At 42.0% G+C, this 15,042-nt stretch overlaps 2 protein-coding genes across 2 annotated transcripts in view; both read left to right on the top strand.

The window, feature by feature from the left end:
* Positions 1-32: 32 nt before the first annotated feature.
* On the top strand, positions 33-3,788 carry elovl7a (ELOVL fatty acid elongase 7a). The gene is made up of 8 exons (XM_028414060.1): positions 33-162; positions 1,355-1,437; positions 1,517-1,707; positions 1,838-1,918; positions 2,011-2,067; positions 2,135-2,240; positions 2,339-2,475; positions 2,567-3,788. Exons 2-8 carry the CDS (start codon positions 1,374-1,376, stop codon positions 2,813-2,815), a joined length of 885 nt encoding a protein of 294 aa, XP_028269861.1. The 5' UTR covers positions 33-162; positions 1,355-1,373; the 3' UTR covers positions 2,816-3,788.
* A 5,530-nt stretch (positions 3,789-9,318) lies between these two features.
* Positions 9,319-15,042, top strand: part of pde4d (phosphodiesterase 4D, cAMP-specific) — a 134,247-nt gene continuing 128,523 nt past the window's right edge. Inside the window, exon 1 of the mRNA XM_028413316.1 lies at positions 9,319-9,461. The gene's annotated coding sequence lies outside the window, so the exon portion shown is untranslated. The remainder of the gene's footprint in view (positions 9,462-15,042) is intronic.

Below are 15,042 nucleotides of genomic sequence, written 5' to 3'. Positions count from 1 at the left end.
CCTTTTGCAGCTGGCATAAGGAGGAGGAGGAAAGCGTGCCCTGCACAGAGACAGAGACGCACCTGTTGTGAGGCTGCTGGGGAGCCGCGAGTTTGGAAACACGCTTGAACGTTAAAACGAGGAGAGGATTTGCTTTGAGGACCAGCTGAAGCAGCACTGAAGGTTAGTGAATGTGCTTATTTTAGTTATCAAAGATGACAAATATAAAGTTTAAAGGAGCAAAACGCCGGTGCGCGGTCACAAAATGTTGCATTTCCTGTCATGGTGAGATGGACGGTAGTAGTTGGTCTTGGTTTTTTTTTTCATGTGCGTCACAGTGGAGCGGAAAATGAATTTATAAATAAATTAAATGTTGAATTCTACTTTAAAATCTAGCTTGTGTTTACAGATATCTTTTTTTCCCTTTTCTTAACTTATAAATCCTAATTTGTTCGGGAACTGTTTGTTTTCTGCACATCAGTAGACCGAATTTGTTTTTGAATAAACCACGTAATTCTATGACTTTGGAGGCGCATCATGGGAGCAGAAGCTTTCCATCAGGATCTTAGACTTATGCGTTAATTGGCGTGTTAAGGCTTGCCATGTCTTCATTAATGAAGAAACTCCAGACAGCCTTGTCTGTTTTGTTCAAAGCTGACATGCCCATGATGAGTTCCAGTTCCTCCTGCACTCAGGTGGACACGCCTTGAAAACCTGTTGTGTAGGGTTTACCCTCCTGTCATGACTTTACAGCTGCATATATGGCACAATGGTTTCTGTGAACCTGCTTCCCTTTGGCACACTGCCCATATATTTTAGTACAACCAGGTTTAATAAACACTTGGACTCTTCCAGGTATCAACCATGTTGGAACTTTTTCTGTCATTTAAACACATTGATGCTATTGTTGGTTATTTTGAATGGAATCCGGGCACACTGCTGTCCATTCTTGTTTAGTGAGAGACAGTGACTGCTGCTCTTTGTACTCCTTCACACACTCTGCTTTGTTTGCCTGCAGCAGCTTAGAAGGGCGGTTATTTTCCTCATCACACAGTCTAGTTTGTTGCTCATTCTGAGTATATGTGTGATCATATTTGATGCTTAAAGTTATATATATGAAATAATATGTGCAGGAGGGAAAGTAACCAACTTCCTATTTCAGTGAACGGCTTATATCACACTAGTTATGCAAGGTGCTTCCTGTTTGAGTATATTTAAATGACCATTTAACAGTTTGGAACCCTGACTGTTAGACTTGATGTAGTGATTGTTGTTGCCTTACAGTTTTATTTATGGTGACTCCATGCAAGGTGGTTTTATCCAAATGTCAGTGAATTCGGCTCCCAGACTGACCTTTTGTCTGTGCTTCTTTTAGGTGACCTGCAAAGACAAAAATGGAGTTTGATAATATAAAGTCTTCTGTTGCTCTCATATATGACGAGTTCATCCAAAATGCAGGTGGGTCTTTGACTGTTATCTCTGTATTTTAAAAAAAACTGCAACTCTTGCAAACCTGTCCTCATCCTTCCTGCTGCAGACTCTCGGACGGAGAACTGGCTGCTCATGTCCTCCCCTCTCCCCCAAACCATCATCATCGCAGCCTACATTTACTTTGTCACCTCACTGGGGCCTCGACTGATGGAGAACCGGAAAGCCTTCGACCTCAAAGGAGTTCTCATAGTCTACAACTTCAGCGTGGTGGCCCTCTCACTCTACATGTGTTACGAGGTGAGTTGTCTTTGTATCGAACAGTATTTGTCTCTGAGGTTAAACCAGATTTCTGTTTCTGTGCGAGTGCCTCAGTTCAGGCTCAGTGTTCACGGCTGTCTGGCTCAAATCTTCCTTGTTTCTCTGATAGTTTGTGATGTCAGGATGGGGAACGGGATACTCTTTTCACTGTGACCTGGTTGACTACTCGGATTCACCACAAGCAGTGAGGGTAAGTCGGATCTAAAGCACAAACACAACTGAATAATGACTTGATGAATTTTTCTCTTGAAACAAATACTGAAATTCTCTCGTCTCCTCTAGATGGCGGCAACATGCTGGCTTTACTACTTCTCAAAGTTCATTGAGATGTTGGACACTGTAAGTGATTAAATTAAGCTCTGATGGCACATCAGATCACATTTTATTACCATGAATCTCTTTTTAGATTTTCTTTGTGCTGAGAAAGAAGAACAGCCAGGTGACATTCCTTCATGTCTACCATCACTCCATCATGCCCTTCACCTGGTGGTTTGGCGTTCGTTTTGCTGCTGGTAGGTCTCTCCTTCTCTGCTGTAATATTTTCCATGACATTTCCTGGATTTCTTTTGACATCTTTTGACATCGTTCCTCATACACTCCCTGTTTTCAGGTGGACAGGGGACATTCCACGCCTTGCTCAACTGTGTCGTCCATGTTGTCATGTACTCATACTATGGGCTGACTGCCTTGGGCCCCAGCTACCAGAAGTACCTGTGGTGGAAGAAATACCTCACTACCATTCAGCTGGTACGTTAAGATGATGTAACACACTGCTTGTTTTTTTCCTATCCCCCTGTTGAGCTGGAAACCAATCCTTCTTTTCTTTGTTGCTCCACAGATCCAGTTTGTTATGGTGACCACTCACATCTCTCAGTACTTTTTCATGAAGGACTGCCCCTACCAGTTCCCCATCTTCATCTACATCATCGGCCTGTACGGCCTGATTTTCCTGTTTCTCTTCCTCAACTTCTGGTACCACGCCTACACCAAGGGCAAGAGGCTGCCTAAAGTGCTGCAGGCTCAGACGTGGGCTCACCACACCAATGGTGTCATGAATGGGAGCACCAATCATGACAAAGATGAGTGATGCAGGACTCTGAAGGCCATCTGTGGGGTGGGGGGGGTTTCGGGTTGACTACATTTACATGAGAAAACCACTGTGGTAGTCTCTGAAAATTTAACCCCGTTTTGTTTGGACTGTATTGTGATTGCTTAAGACAATCTTTAAGTTATGACCAAAGTTATATTTAAGATGAAATGTTTTAGTTAGGGTTGTTTATTTCACTTGTCCTACACTAACGTTGACTCTTCAGCGTTGACGTGGTGTAAAGGCTACACATGTTCTGTTGCAGGTCATGCAGGGTGTTTTCGTTTGGATAATAGGTGCATGCCCACTTCTATGGCTTGAGTCACAGCTGCTGATGGTACAGACACTCAGTGAGGAGCACTAACACTTAACGGTGGCATCACATTACTCTGATTAAACCGGTCTCCTATGAAGTGACGTCGTGACAGTGATGCCAAATGGACCAATGGAATATGTGGTCCTTGTAGGATCCAGAGCAGCTTTAGCTACAGTCTTACTACTTCCTTACTTGAGGTATATTGGAAAGTAACTGTATTCTAGGACACATTAACAGACATCAGAAAACATGAGCAGCCTTGCTTGTCTGCTTTAGAGTTTTTGTTTTTTTTTTGCTTCACGTGTTGAAGCTCTGTTGCTAACATGGTCTTCACGTTGTTGGAGTCGGTGCCTTTTGACTTGGCTCCGTGTGGGCTAGTTCTTATGTTTGTTATCATGACCTTTTAACTGGAAAGTGAATGTAACATTCTGCTCCTGGTGATTGAGAGGACACGTGGGTAATTTCAGGTGTCAGCACATGTAACACTGAAGATTTACAGATATGTAACGCATACAAATGTGACTTAACTTTTTTCAGTTTCCCGTTGGGTCTCCTCTTTTACCAGTGAATACAGTTGTAAGAAATATGACATGAAATGTTTATATTGTGAATTTTATATGTATTTATATGAAAATAAAAGAACAATGTATTTGAAAATGTGTTGATTCTGAGGTGAAGATGGTGCCAGCAAACATAACTTGCTGTTACTTCTAATTACTATACTTGACCTGATGAGTTTTAAGTGCAGGATCTTGACTCGATAACAATAATACTGTATAAAGAAATAGGATAGAAGGTAGATGATGTATTTCCTGCTTTATCTGGCTGTAATGAGTTATTTTCACCACTAGGCAGTGCTGTTAAACTTACACTAGAGATGCAGTTCTCAGCCTTAAGTAACCTGCATCACCATATTTCATCCAAAACTTCATAAACTCTGAACAAGTAGAGGAGCACAGATTAACTAGTTATTAAAGTAATGATATAGAGGGGACTAAAAGCCAAACACTGCACTTTTTCACTCATTTTCTTTAAATTTGTCTGGAAAATGTCAAAAATAAATATAGCACTTTCACATGTGTTTACATGTTTTATATGTTTGGTTGAAGGCTTAGTGTGCAGTTAGGTGACTCTTTTCATGCCTACATTACTAAACTTCCATGCCCTCTTTGGTGTGACATCACACAGGTGGGTGGAGCCAGCATCAAACAGGAAGTTGACCATGCAGTCCATGAGGTGAGTGAAATGACAGAAGCTTTGGATGATATATTGTACAAACATTTGATGCAAACACAAGCATGCAACAGCCAAGTGTTCATATCATGTTATGTCATGTTATCATCATGTGTTTTATTTTTTGTTTAATTTGATCAGGCAGCTGCAGCACATGGTCTTTAATTGACTGAATATGAAGAATGTGATCAATTGTTTGTACTTCAGTGTTTCCCTCCACCTCTTCCACCACCTCACACAAGGTAGAGTATGTTTACAAAATACACAAATAATGGTTTTTGCCTTTCATGTAAATATGTATAAACACACAGCCATGTAAGTGCTGGAGCTTACCGCTTGAATGGAGAGATGAGAACAGGCAGCAGGACAGTCCGACCCTCTGAGGGCATAGATGATCGCTCCATGCCATGATGAGTTCCAACAACCCCCTGTCTGTCTCTAAGCCACCCTCGCAGGTCCTTCCCTGGTTTTAGTGTGGGAGAGGCTGTGGTAACTAGGTCATTGTCAGGCTGAATGTGTCAGACAGCTCATGATTTCAAATAACACAAATGAAGCAAGTCAATGAGCATGATTTCTTTCCGCCTCTCTCCACAATGATGCCTTAATTTTGTCGTATTTTTCAAACTGGAAAGATTAACTTGAGATTAAGTATTTTTGTATATGCACAGTGCACAGATTATTTTGCTCAAGTTTGTTTAGTAAAGATCAACAGAGGTGGCAAAATGTCTGCCTTTAGAAAATATAACACCTGAAGTAATTGAGCCTGAGTCTGGCCAATGTTGTCTTTGATGATGAAATGTCAAACCATTGATTCATAGCAACTCCTTCACATTAGTCTACCAGAATTAAGACAGAATTAAGTAAACTAATTAAATTAAATGGGTTAAATAAAGAGGAATTTTGTAATTATAGAAGTGTTCTTGTTGACTTATAAAGGGTGATGGGCTCCTACCAAATGTAAAAACACCCCCACACTTCTCTGATAAAGCTGATTTGCAGAGTTTTTTACATCATAGTTGACAGATTAAGCCTGCAGTAGCTCATCTTTTGCCACTCAGGGGCAGCAGAAAGTACACGTGAAGCTAACTCATCTGTAGTTGTCTAGTTTAATATCCAGGAGACATTGTTTTGATGTCAGACTGAATATTTAGGCTACTTTTGTGTAAGCTTTGTTTAGTTGTGAACTATTACCCAAGGTACTGCTGTGTATTGAAACAGTGAGAGACGCAGTGTGCTGAAGGCTTTTCTTAGAAACATTTTTAGGAGCTTTAAGGTGACTCTTGGTACAAGAGGCCATAGTCAAAGATGACAGAATCTACTCCCCAAATTGTGGTTCTGTCCACTCTCTCTGTAAGTGTAAGGAGAGCCTGTGAGGCTTTTTAAAAACAGGCACACTGTACAGAGGAGGAGCTGACTGCAGATAAGAGAAAGCTGGATGGTAATTGCTTTCTTTGTGACCACTATAATTCACCAGATCACAATGCTTCCAGGCAGTGGCAGCGTTATGTGTGTGTGTGGGTACTGGTCGTGAGCACAGTTTGGAAAGAGTATATTTGTGAGTCTGCTGATCCTCCTGTCTTGTGGAGGGGCTGACAGCACCTTGGAAACTTTCCAGTCAGGGGCAGCAATGAACAATGAAAAGTACTGACTTCATGGGAGAGAACAGAGGCTGCTGGAGGGGAGAGGAGAGAGACCACAAAAAGAGGATAAACAAGAGAGAGGCAAAAGCTCGGGCTTTGACGTGAATGCCTGTGACATTAGGAGTTTATGGGATGTGGCTCAGTTAATGAAGGTGAAATAGACCAAGAGATTTAGCCAAGATAAACATGTGAGTGGGAGTGTGTGTTTGTGTGTGTGATGTTGAGTCTGTCAGCAGAGAGAAGATGGTCCTCTGGCAATAATTATTGGTGTTTCACATAATTGTAGTATTTAGCTGCTTTAATAATAAGCTAATCTTCCTCTCCCTGTATCTGTTCTCCTCCTCTAAAGATCCCTTTAGTGTAAAAAGTAGGAACAATCATGATTTGGCTCATTGAGACTTAAAACAGGTGGCAGAAAAGTGATGCAGCCCTCTCAGACAGAGCTGGCTTTCATTTGTGATGCCTTCAAATTGAAGAGTGATATCATTACAGCATGATAAGCTTGTTAAAAGTGGAGCTTAATGTCTGTTTTTTGTTATGCATGCAGGTAGCAGAGGTGATGCTCTACAGGGAGGCAGGATTTTCTGATTCAGTACCTTGTGATTAGGTTTGTGCTTTCAACTCGCTGCTGCCAAACAGCACTGCGTTTATCCCAGGTCTATGCCGTACAGTAGATGTTCTATCTGACCAGACGAGAAAGATATGGCAGCTAAAAGAAGACTTTTTGGCATGTAGTGTAGATTTGTGATTGAATAATGAGATTATTTTCAAATTTCATTGCAGGTTCTTCACACAGGGTTATAATTTACTGTATGGTGGTGGAAGAAACACGTTATGTTTTGCATTGCAGGCGTTTTTAGCAGCAAATCTGAAACTGAAATCAGGGTTAACAACAACAATAATAAAGTCTGTCGGCCTTTGAGAAGGCGCAGAGCCAAAAGCTGTAATCTAGTTTAAATCCATCTCTGCAGGCTGTGTGCATTTTCTGTACACCTGTACCTTTCACTGTGTGTGTGTGTGTCCCTTTGGGCAATACTTTACAGAGCACAGAGTCGCCACACCTCTCTCCCCTTTCTGTGATGGTAGCTGTCAACAGCTTTTGCTCAGCATTGAAACAAATGTGGCACATTTTGAAATAAGGGATGTATTTCTTGTTCTGTATGTACCCAGCAGCAGTGTATGATGGGTCCTAAAACAGATTTATTGATCAGCATCTTGTCTTTCAATAAAGCTTGAGTGACTCTGGTCCTCTGCGTGTGTCAGCTGCTGCCTCTGTGGCTGTAAGCTGTCATATCTGCTTAGGGACAGGCAGCAGGGAAAAGGCTATTTATGTAACCTGTTTTCCCAATTTTTTTTTCCACGTCTTCAAGGAATTTCCACTCCTCCGTCCTTCAGGGTATACAAGACTAAACTATTTCTGCTTGCTCTGACAAATCACAGACGTAAATGCGTGTTCATGGCATGCTGTTTACATGGAGCATGATGTTTTGATGCAGAGCTATGAAAGAGGAACAAAGTGTACACCCTTTACATAGTATTAGCATAACCCTTCCACTCCTGTGAGTTTGACAGACCTTGGGGCCAGACAGCTCTGTAGCAGCACTCTGCTTGCTTGCTTTGCTGAAGCCCAGCCTGAATGCCTGTTTGCCTGACTGTTCCCCGAGGGCCTGCCAACTTTACTGCCTGTTTTTTCTTGCCTGTCCTCCTGTTATAAAACTGAAATGATCATCCAGATATGTGTTGCAAAGTGATGCCATAAAGACGTAGCTTGACATTTTGTGTAATTGGCTTGTTTGTGAAAAGACGGTGGAGCCGGAATATCTTGCTTTGCAGAAACAGGTGAAAAAAAAATCCTCCTGTTAACCAATCAGATCAAATCCTGATGTTTGGTATCTATACACAGCTTTGTTCTTTGAAATACAACACGCCTCATCTTAAAATTCAGATCAACTTAAGCATGTACAAGTCAGCTCATGCATCAGGCTGAATTAGAAGCAGATATAGGATGTAGGTATTTCTCATACAAGCTTCATTGGTGATTTGTTTTTCTAATTTTTACTGTCTCATCCTTCCACAGATACTGAACTTTTGCTGATGTGTCTACTTTTAACACCTCACATAGGAAAACTTGTAACTTGAGTTTCTTTTTAATAAAAACTGCTCTTCATTCATCATCCCAGAGATGGATGAGACGCTCTGAAATGTTATTTTGATTCAGATATCATCTCCTTTATCTGCAGTGTTAAATATGGTCGGCTGTCACTGCTGTTCCGGCCCCTAGTAAATATTTGGATGAGGAAATAAGTACATTATTCGGGTAGCAATGGGACCATTACCTCTAAATGCTTTCTCAGAAATTCTCAGCAGACAGTTACATTGGTTGGATGCTATCTGCTTGTATCGATGAGGTTTTATGAACTTATTCCTAATATTGTATGTATAGGATTTGCTTTGCATACTTATTTATCCTTAAAGTTGTAGTTGTGCAGCCTGTGAGCCCACTTTTTAATGTAAGCGGAACCCACAGTCCCATTCAAAGTGGCTAAATCCCCCCCAAACTGGCCCATCACTGTGCCTCCAGGGCAGCAAAACAAAGATTATCAGTGTAGTTATTAGTGGCACTGGTAGCTCTGAACGCTGAATAAATATGACAGGGGGTGTTTTCAGCAGTGTACAGGAAGAGCAGACGTTCACTGGCTCTGCAGCAGCTCTGGAGCTGCGTCCGTACATCCGTCAGCGTAGCGTGTTGTTATGAATGTTTGCCGTTCATGTATTCTAGTGTACACGGCGCTTCCTGTGGTCAGTGAAGCAAGAGAGCAAGTCACATCATCTGTGAGCGTGCTGCATAGTAAAACATGTCAAATGAGATTCAGTCCTCTGTGCATGTTGCATACTTTACATATTTAAACCAGCTAATCTAATAAATCACATTATTTAAAAAGCATTCAGACAGAGCTACATTAACCCTGCACTGCTATAATTAATCTTAGGTATATTAAACAACTGTTTCCCCTTTCTTCCTCTTTCCTGCTCGCCAGCCATGCTTTCGTAATGGAAATGTTTCCGCAGCTGCTCTATTCTTATTCTATCGTACTGTAAATACTACAGCGGTTCCTCCCACTCTGTCATAACTCCATGAGTTTGTCCACAACCATGAGAACTTTCTGCCGGGTGGGGAGGAGTGGGGGGCTGGAGCAGCACAGATAAACGATTGGGCAAGTGGCAGAGAGCACTCCGTCGTGATTGGCTGAGAGCCCAAGAGCTGTGAGCAGAGTTCCCTCCTCGTTCCACAGAGCATCAGTAAGCAGCAGAGCGGGACTTGCTGTGTCTGAGATGCACACCAGATACTTCTGTTTGTTTTGTTTTCTTTGACTGGGACTACAAGAGAGCAGACAGGAGACACTGTACTGTAAACAGGAGCAGACAAATAATCTCTTTCCTAAAACAAAGACATAAAGTAAGTTCCTATATGTGTTTCTGTCTGTCACTGTACTGAGAACAGAGCAATAGAACAGCCGTTAATCTTCCTGTGGAGCAAAAGTGTGTAAATGTATTGGATGCATGCAGAGTCATGTTATCACCAGCAATGTTATTAACTCTTTGCTGCAGCTTCTATTCAGAAAATACAAGTTATGTGAATACATGTGCATGTTGGTGCTAAGGCTTGCATGCCCTGGTCTGTGTGTGTGTGTGTGTGTGTGGGAAGGATGCATAGAAAGCAGCAGTCTTGTGCTTTAAGGGAGGGACCGGTGCAGTGCGACTTCACAGTGACCAACCTCATCAGCAAACTTGTCACTGCATTGCTTCGCATTGACAGAGAAGCTCAAGGACTCCCCTCCTTAAAAAAAAAAAAAAAAAAAAAAAGATCTCCCGGTGTGACTTTCAGGCTGCGGGATGGTGTTGGTGGCGGTAGTCGGCTATAAATAGGACTGCTCCAAATTGTGCTGCAGTCACACATAAATTCAGAGGGAACTAGAAATGACACATTGTTTGTATTAGAGTTGGGAGCACTTTAATCCTCTCAGCACCTAGGGTGGCATGTTGGCAAGAAGTGTGCTATGACTGACTCCAATATAAACACTGATAAACTACAGAATGTCAGGTGTCAGAAATGTTCATGTCCATGCAGAGTTCCCTTTAAGAGTGTTATTACCCGTGCACCTTTGAATTCCATAGACACACCTATCAAATTACTATTTAAAGCAGTTTGCTGTAGTGCGAACTTTTGTCTTGGGATGGGGATTGTGTGCTCACTTGTTTCAGAAAAGGAAGAAATTTTTTAAAAGTTGCATCATTCTCACATTACATTACACTCTTATTAGATCCAGGAGGAGATCATGTGGAGCCAGCTGAGCAGCTAGCAAACATATGGGCCTGTTTAGGCCTCATATCCCAGCCCTCCTCACAGGTGGAGATCATGACTCATGACCATGACCGTGACAGTGGCGTTGTTTTGACGTCATGATAGCTCTTTAAACCACTTAGTGTGGAAGATAAAACACTGAAAGTTGTGCATATGACAACAAACAAGCCATTGTCTTGTAGCTAAGGGAGTTTGCCTGCAATATCTAATTTATACCTGTCCGTCAGCGTCAGTTTCTTTATTGCAGTGTTGAACACAGGGAGCCTTGTGTTGTACCTGCTATGCAAATATATACTGCCAGACAATGGACAGTAATGCACTCCACCTCCACGTGGATGAATGTGTGAGGTGCAGGCTGCACACTAAGCCTATTGTTCCACCTGAGCATCACCTGAGTGCTGAGATAGAGGCTGTGGCCCCAAGCTGAGACTGACCTATATGACAGCAGCGTTCTTGCAGCGATCAGACCAGGCTGAATAATGAATGTGCTGACTTGAAAATGGCTGCTGTAAAATCCACACAACATCACAGAAGAAGATAATGGAGGTGCATTTTTTAAATTCCTACAAGCACCTGCCTGCATCCTTGTTGTGTTAAGCTGGGTGTCTTTTCTGAATGAGTGTTGCTGCTGCCTGCATACAGGGACATCTGCATTGCTGCTGATGTGCACAAATCTAATAATCTGTAAGACCTTAACTTAACGAGGCGATGTCAACTCAAGTGTTTATCAGACATTATTGTGGTCAGATGGTTGTTAGCAGGAGAAGCTGTGAGTTGTATAGTCTGTTATTATGTGTTTCCAGAGGTGAGAGGTCAGGGGTCGAGCAACAGAGGAGGACTGCAGTGTGTGGTGCCAACAAAGTCAAATGTCACAGGTTTCCCTCAGCCATTCTCGGCATTTTACGAGTGGGAGTTAATGGAAAATTATATCATTTGCTTCCCAAAGCATATTCATTACTGTAATAAAGGCAGTGTTTGTTTTTCTGTTTTTCTGGCATGCAAAAGTCATCTAAAGCTCCCATGGAGAGCCACAGCAATATGCATACACACAAACACACACACACACACACATATGAGCAGGCAAAGCCAAAGGCATTTAAGTATCTTTTTATTAGAAACTCAGTTCCCATAACAATGAACAGGAAAGTGTGTGTGTACCCTGTGCTTCAGAGGTCATTGTAGGATTTTCCAGCTTCACTAACGTTCACTGGGAGGTTTGATTGACTGTAAAAGTCAGGACCTCTCCTCTAGTCATTATCCTTTTTAAGAGATCATCAAAAATATTTCACAGCAATTAGTTGTACATCTGCTTTTCACTTTAAAATCACTGGAAGCAGGTTTTTGGTGTTGTGAATGGTTTGTTGCTTAGGTAAAAGATGTTCCCTGCAGCCAGATGTTTAGCAGTATTGTCAGGGTTCCAGTACAGAATGTGCTGTTTGACATTAAGACCGAGGACTAGTGTGACTTTTGAACCTTTAATGGAGCTTTTTCCCCAATGCACACCCTTAAAAGGCAGCACCAAAGGCATGCCTTAAGACTATCCCATGACGCATAATGAGTTACACAGACATGTGCAAAACAGCATAGAGATAAAGATACAGGAAGATAAAAGTGTCTCCGCTGCCTTTCTCTCCCTCGTTGTCTCGCTCGCTCTCTGCAGTGGAGCCTAATAAACGCTGACCTTCAGCACAGCCGGACGGTATCAGGAGAACCCCAACATGACGTCTTACTATTAAACCGCAGTTATGACCAGCAGTGGAGCAGATTTGGTTTTTAATTGATGTCATAAGGACGAACATGAGCAGGGACTGACGAAATCAGATGACGGTACATGAGAGGATTTCTGCCTCTGCAGCAGCATCTGTGCACAATGAGGCAGGAAGAATGACCTCCAAGGGACACTAGAGAGGAGAAGAAGAGAGAACCAGCTGTAGCCTGCACCTCACTTCCTTTTCCCATTGTTACACTGGAAGTCCTGTCATTGTTGTTTTTTAAAAAAAAAGTAATAATAATGTGCAACAGCATACATTAGTTCTGTAGATGCACAGCCAGGGATTCGGGATCTGCCCTGGCCTTAATTGTGAAGCCAGTGGGTGGGGCGGTGGGGCTTGATAATGTCTCAGGAGAATGGTGGTATGTGCTGGTTATGTTCTGGTCATCTCTTGCACAGATTCTTTGTTTAACAAATAGAAATACTTTGTTTTCCTGCAGCGCAGAAAACTTTCCATAAACAGCTGTTGATATTTTCTCTGTTTGGACAAAAAGACATACAAACATACAAAAAGACCAGAGGGGCTCCTCTGCCGACCGCAAAGTTTTCCTTGAAACTCAACTCCATTTGTGTGCCTGCCTCCCTCCCATACAGTGTGCTCACCGTGTCACACGTGCAGACACACAGCCTGCCTGTCCAAGAGTAACAGTAAAAAGAAAGCATTCAGCATTTAATGACGGGCCCAGTCCCAGCACAGTGTCTGACAGGAAAGCAAACACTGGATACTTATCAACATGTCTAACTGAGAACTGATTGCGTTGCTTGGAATGAGCACAGACCACAGAGTAATTGGAGTTAAGCGCCCCTGACAGCTAGTGTTTGCACAAGGAAGGGATGAATAAACATCAAGGATGGCACGTGGATCTTTTTTTTTTTTCTCCTGTAGCACCACCGAAAAGGGGCTGCGTTAGCATGCTCATGGTAATTACACTGAGCCCACACCCTTCGCTGAATGATATCTGCTTTCTTTCCAGTTCAGATGCCTTGCCAGTTGGCTAGCGAGTTATATTGCAACAAGGGCATTCGGTTAGGTGTCCTATTATATTTATCAGGTCACGACCCTGATAAGAACCTGTTTTGTCCAGGCCACTGAGAATAGAGTAAAGCCAGCTGGCTAACATTGGCTCAGACACACCTTTCATTTAAAAGCTCCAACATCCAACCACGAGCCACAGTTTCAGTCAGAGGGCTACAGAGCCCTGCTATAGACTTTCTTGGGAACAGTTTAGTTGTTTTTAACAAAACCATGTTTGACATACAACAGTTTATATTAAGCTTGAATAAATGATGTTTCCACATCACTGTTGGGATGACGCCCCACATGCTCAGACCTTTTCCTGTCAAACCTGTGCCATCCTCAGTGTTTTACTAAGACCTTCAAGCCTTCATAGCTTAATATATAGGTATCTCGAGAAAATCCCGACAATCTGAGCTAGTGCTGCAAGTCAATAGGAAATTTATTATCTCCTTGGCAATAAAAGAACAGAATAATGTTTTTTTACCCTGAGATAACTGACTTTTTTTAATATAATGATGTCTCTGCATCTAATGATTTTTTTTGTGCATGTTATGATTTCCTTCATCATGCTTGAGATTCAGAAACGTGACTGTCTATCACACAGAGAAGACAGTTTGTTCTGGATGTGGATTATAAATAAAAACAACAAGGAGCCCTCACCCCAGGCTTTTCTCTTGTTCTGGTGGGTTTCCTGTTTGTCTCGGTGCAGGGGTGGGTCAGCAGAGACGGCAATAATGTAAAGAGGCTCGAGCTATTTATTTAATTAATATCCTGTCATTAGTTGTTTCATGAAGAGCACAGAACATGGTTTATGCACTCACGCACTACATTATTCTTCTCATGTGATGCACATAAACAAAAGTTAAGTTAAATATTTTAACAATTTGACATGACTTATGAAAGTTGGTTTGGTTTATTGTCAGTTGTGGGTGTTGTTGAAATCTTCCTGAGTCCCTCACTTAACTCATATTTTATAGTAGGTTTTGCTTCTATGTTTTTCCGCCATGGTTGCTTCGTCATTTTTGTTGATTGAAAATCTTGATTTAAAACAACACTTCCCTTCTTACATTCACACACACCTCAGTTTATAGTCAACACCAACCTTTCACTCAGGAGTCCGAGGTTTGAGTCCCCCTGACACTGGGAGCTGTTTTGTTCTCACCTGGTGTAAAGTTTTGTTATTGTAAGCAGTTAAATTTCATTTCTAATCTTGGTTTGTGCTAGCTTTCTGTATTTTTCCATCAGAATAATTTGTTGACTTTTGAAACATTATCTTTCTCATGCTCCCGTATTAAGTAAAGTTTATTTAGTCCATATTACTTCTTTCATTTAAGTTGTTCACATCACTGAAGTGCATTCTGTGGTAAGATGTCACCCTCCATCTTGCTTCCTCACTCCCACTTTCCTTTTATTTTTCTCACCACTGTGGGTGGAAGAGTATTCCAGTCAAGTCTCAGGATTTAATTCCATGTGACCGTCTGAGGACGCTGGTTCACAAGCCTCGGGCAGGCCTAAATTAAATCTTGTATCTCATAATGTGCTGATCTGTAGCATAAAGATGCACTCTGCTCTGTTTAATGAATCAGTCAAACAAACATGTCAGACAGACGCAGGGCTTTGAACAATGAGTCGTATCACATATAATCCGTTACAGTGGCAGCATCATTTTTCTGAATGCATGTGTGCTTTGCTGCATACAGCGGTCGAAGTCCGGTCTGACACAGCGTCAGTGATGCAAAATGAGCTTTTATGAAGTCAAGTGCAACAAACTGTTGCAAGGAGTGAAGTGATGGTTACGTTTACACTATATGCACTAGTTACAATAAGTGGAGTGGGTTCAGTGGGTTGTGATGAATCGGATATGACACCGAATCAGCAAGAAATCA

Source organism: Parambassis ranga, chromosome 9 (genome assembly GCF_900634625.1).
Source record: "Parambassis ranga chromosome 9, fParRan2.1, whole genome shotgun sequence".
Taxonomy (NCBI): Eukaryota; Metazoa; Chordata; class Actinopteri; family Ambassidae; genus Parambassis; species Parambassis ranga.
The sequence above is the reverse complement of the archived record's forward strand: the minus strand, read 5'-3'. Positions and strand labels throughout refer to the sequence as shown.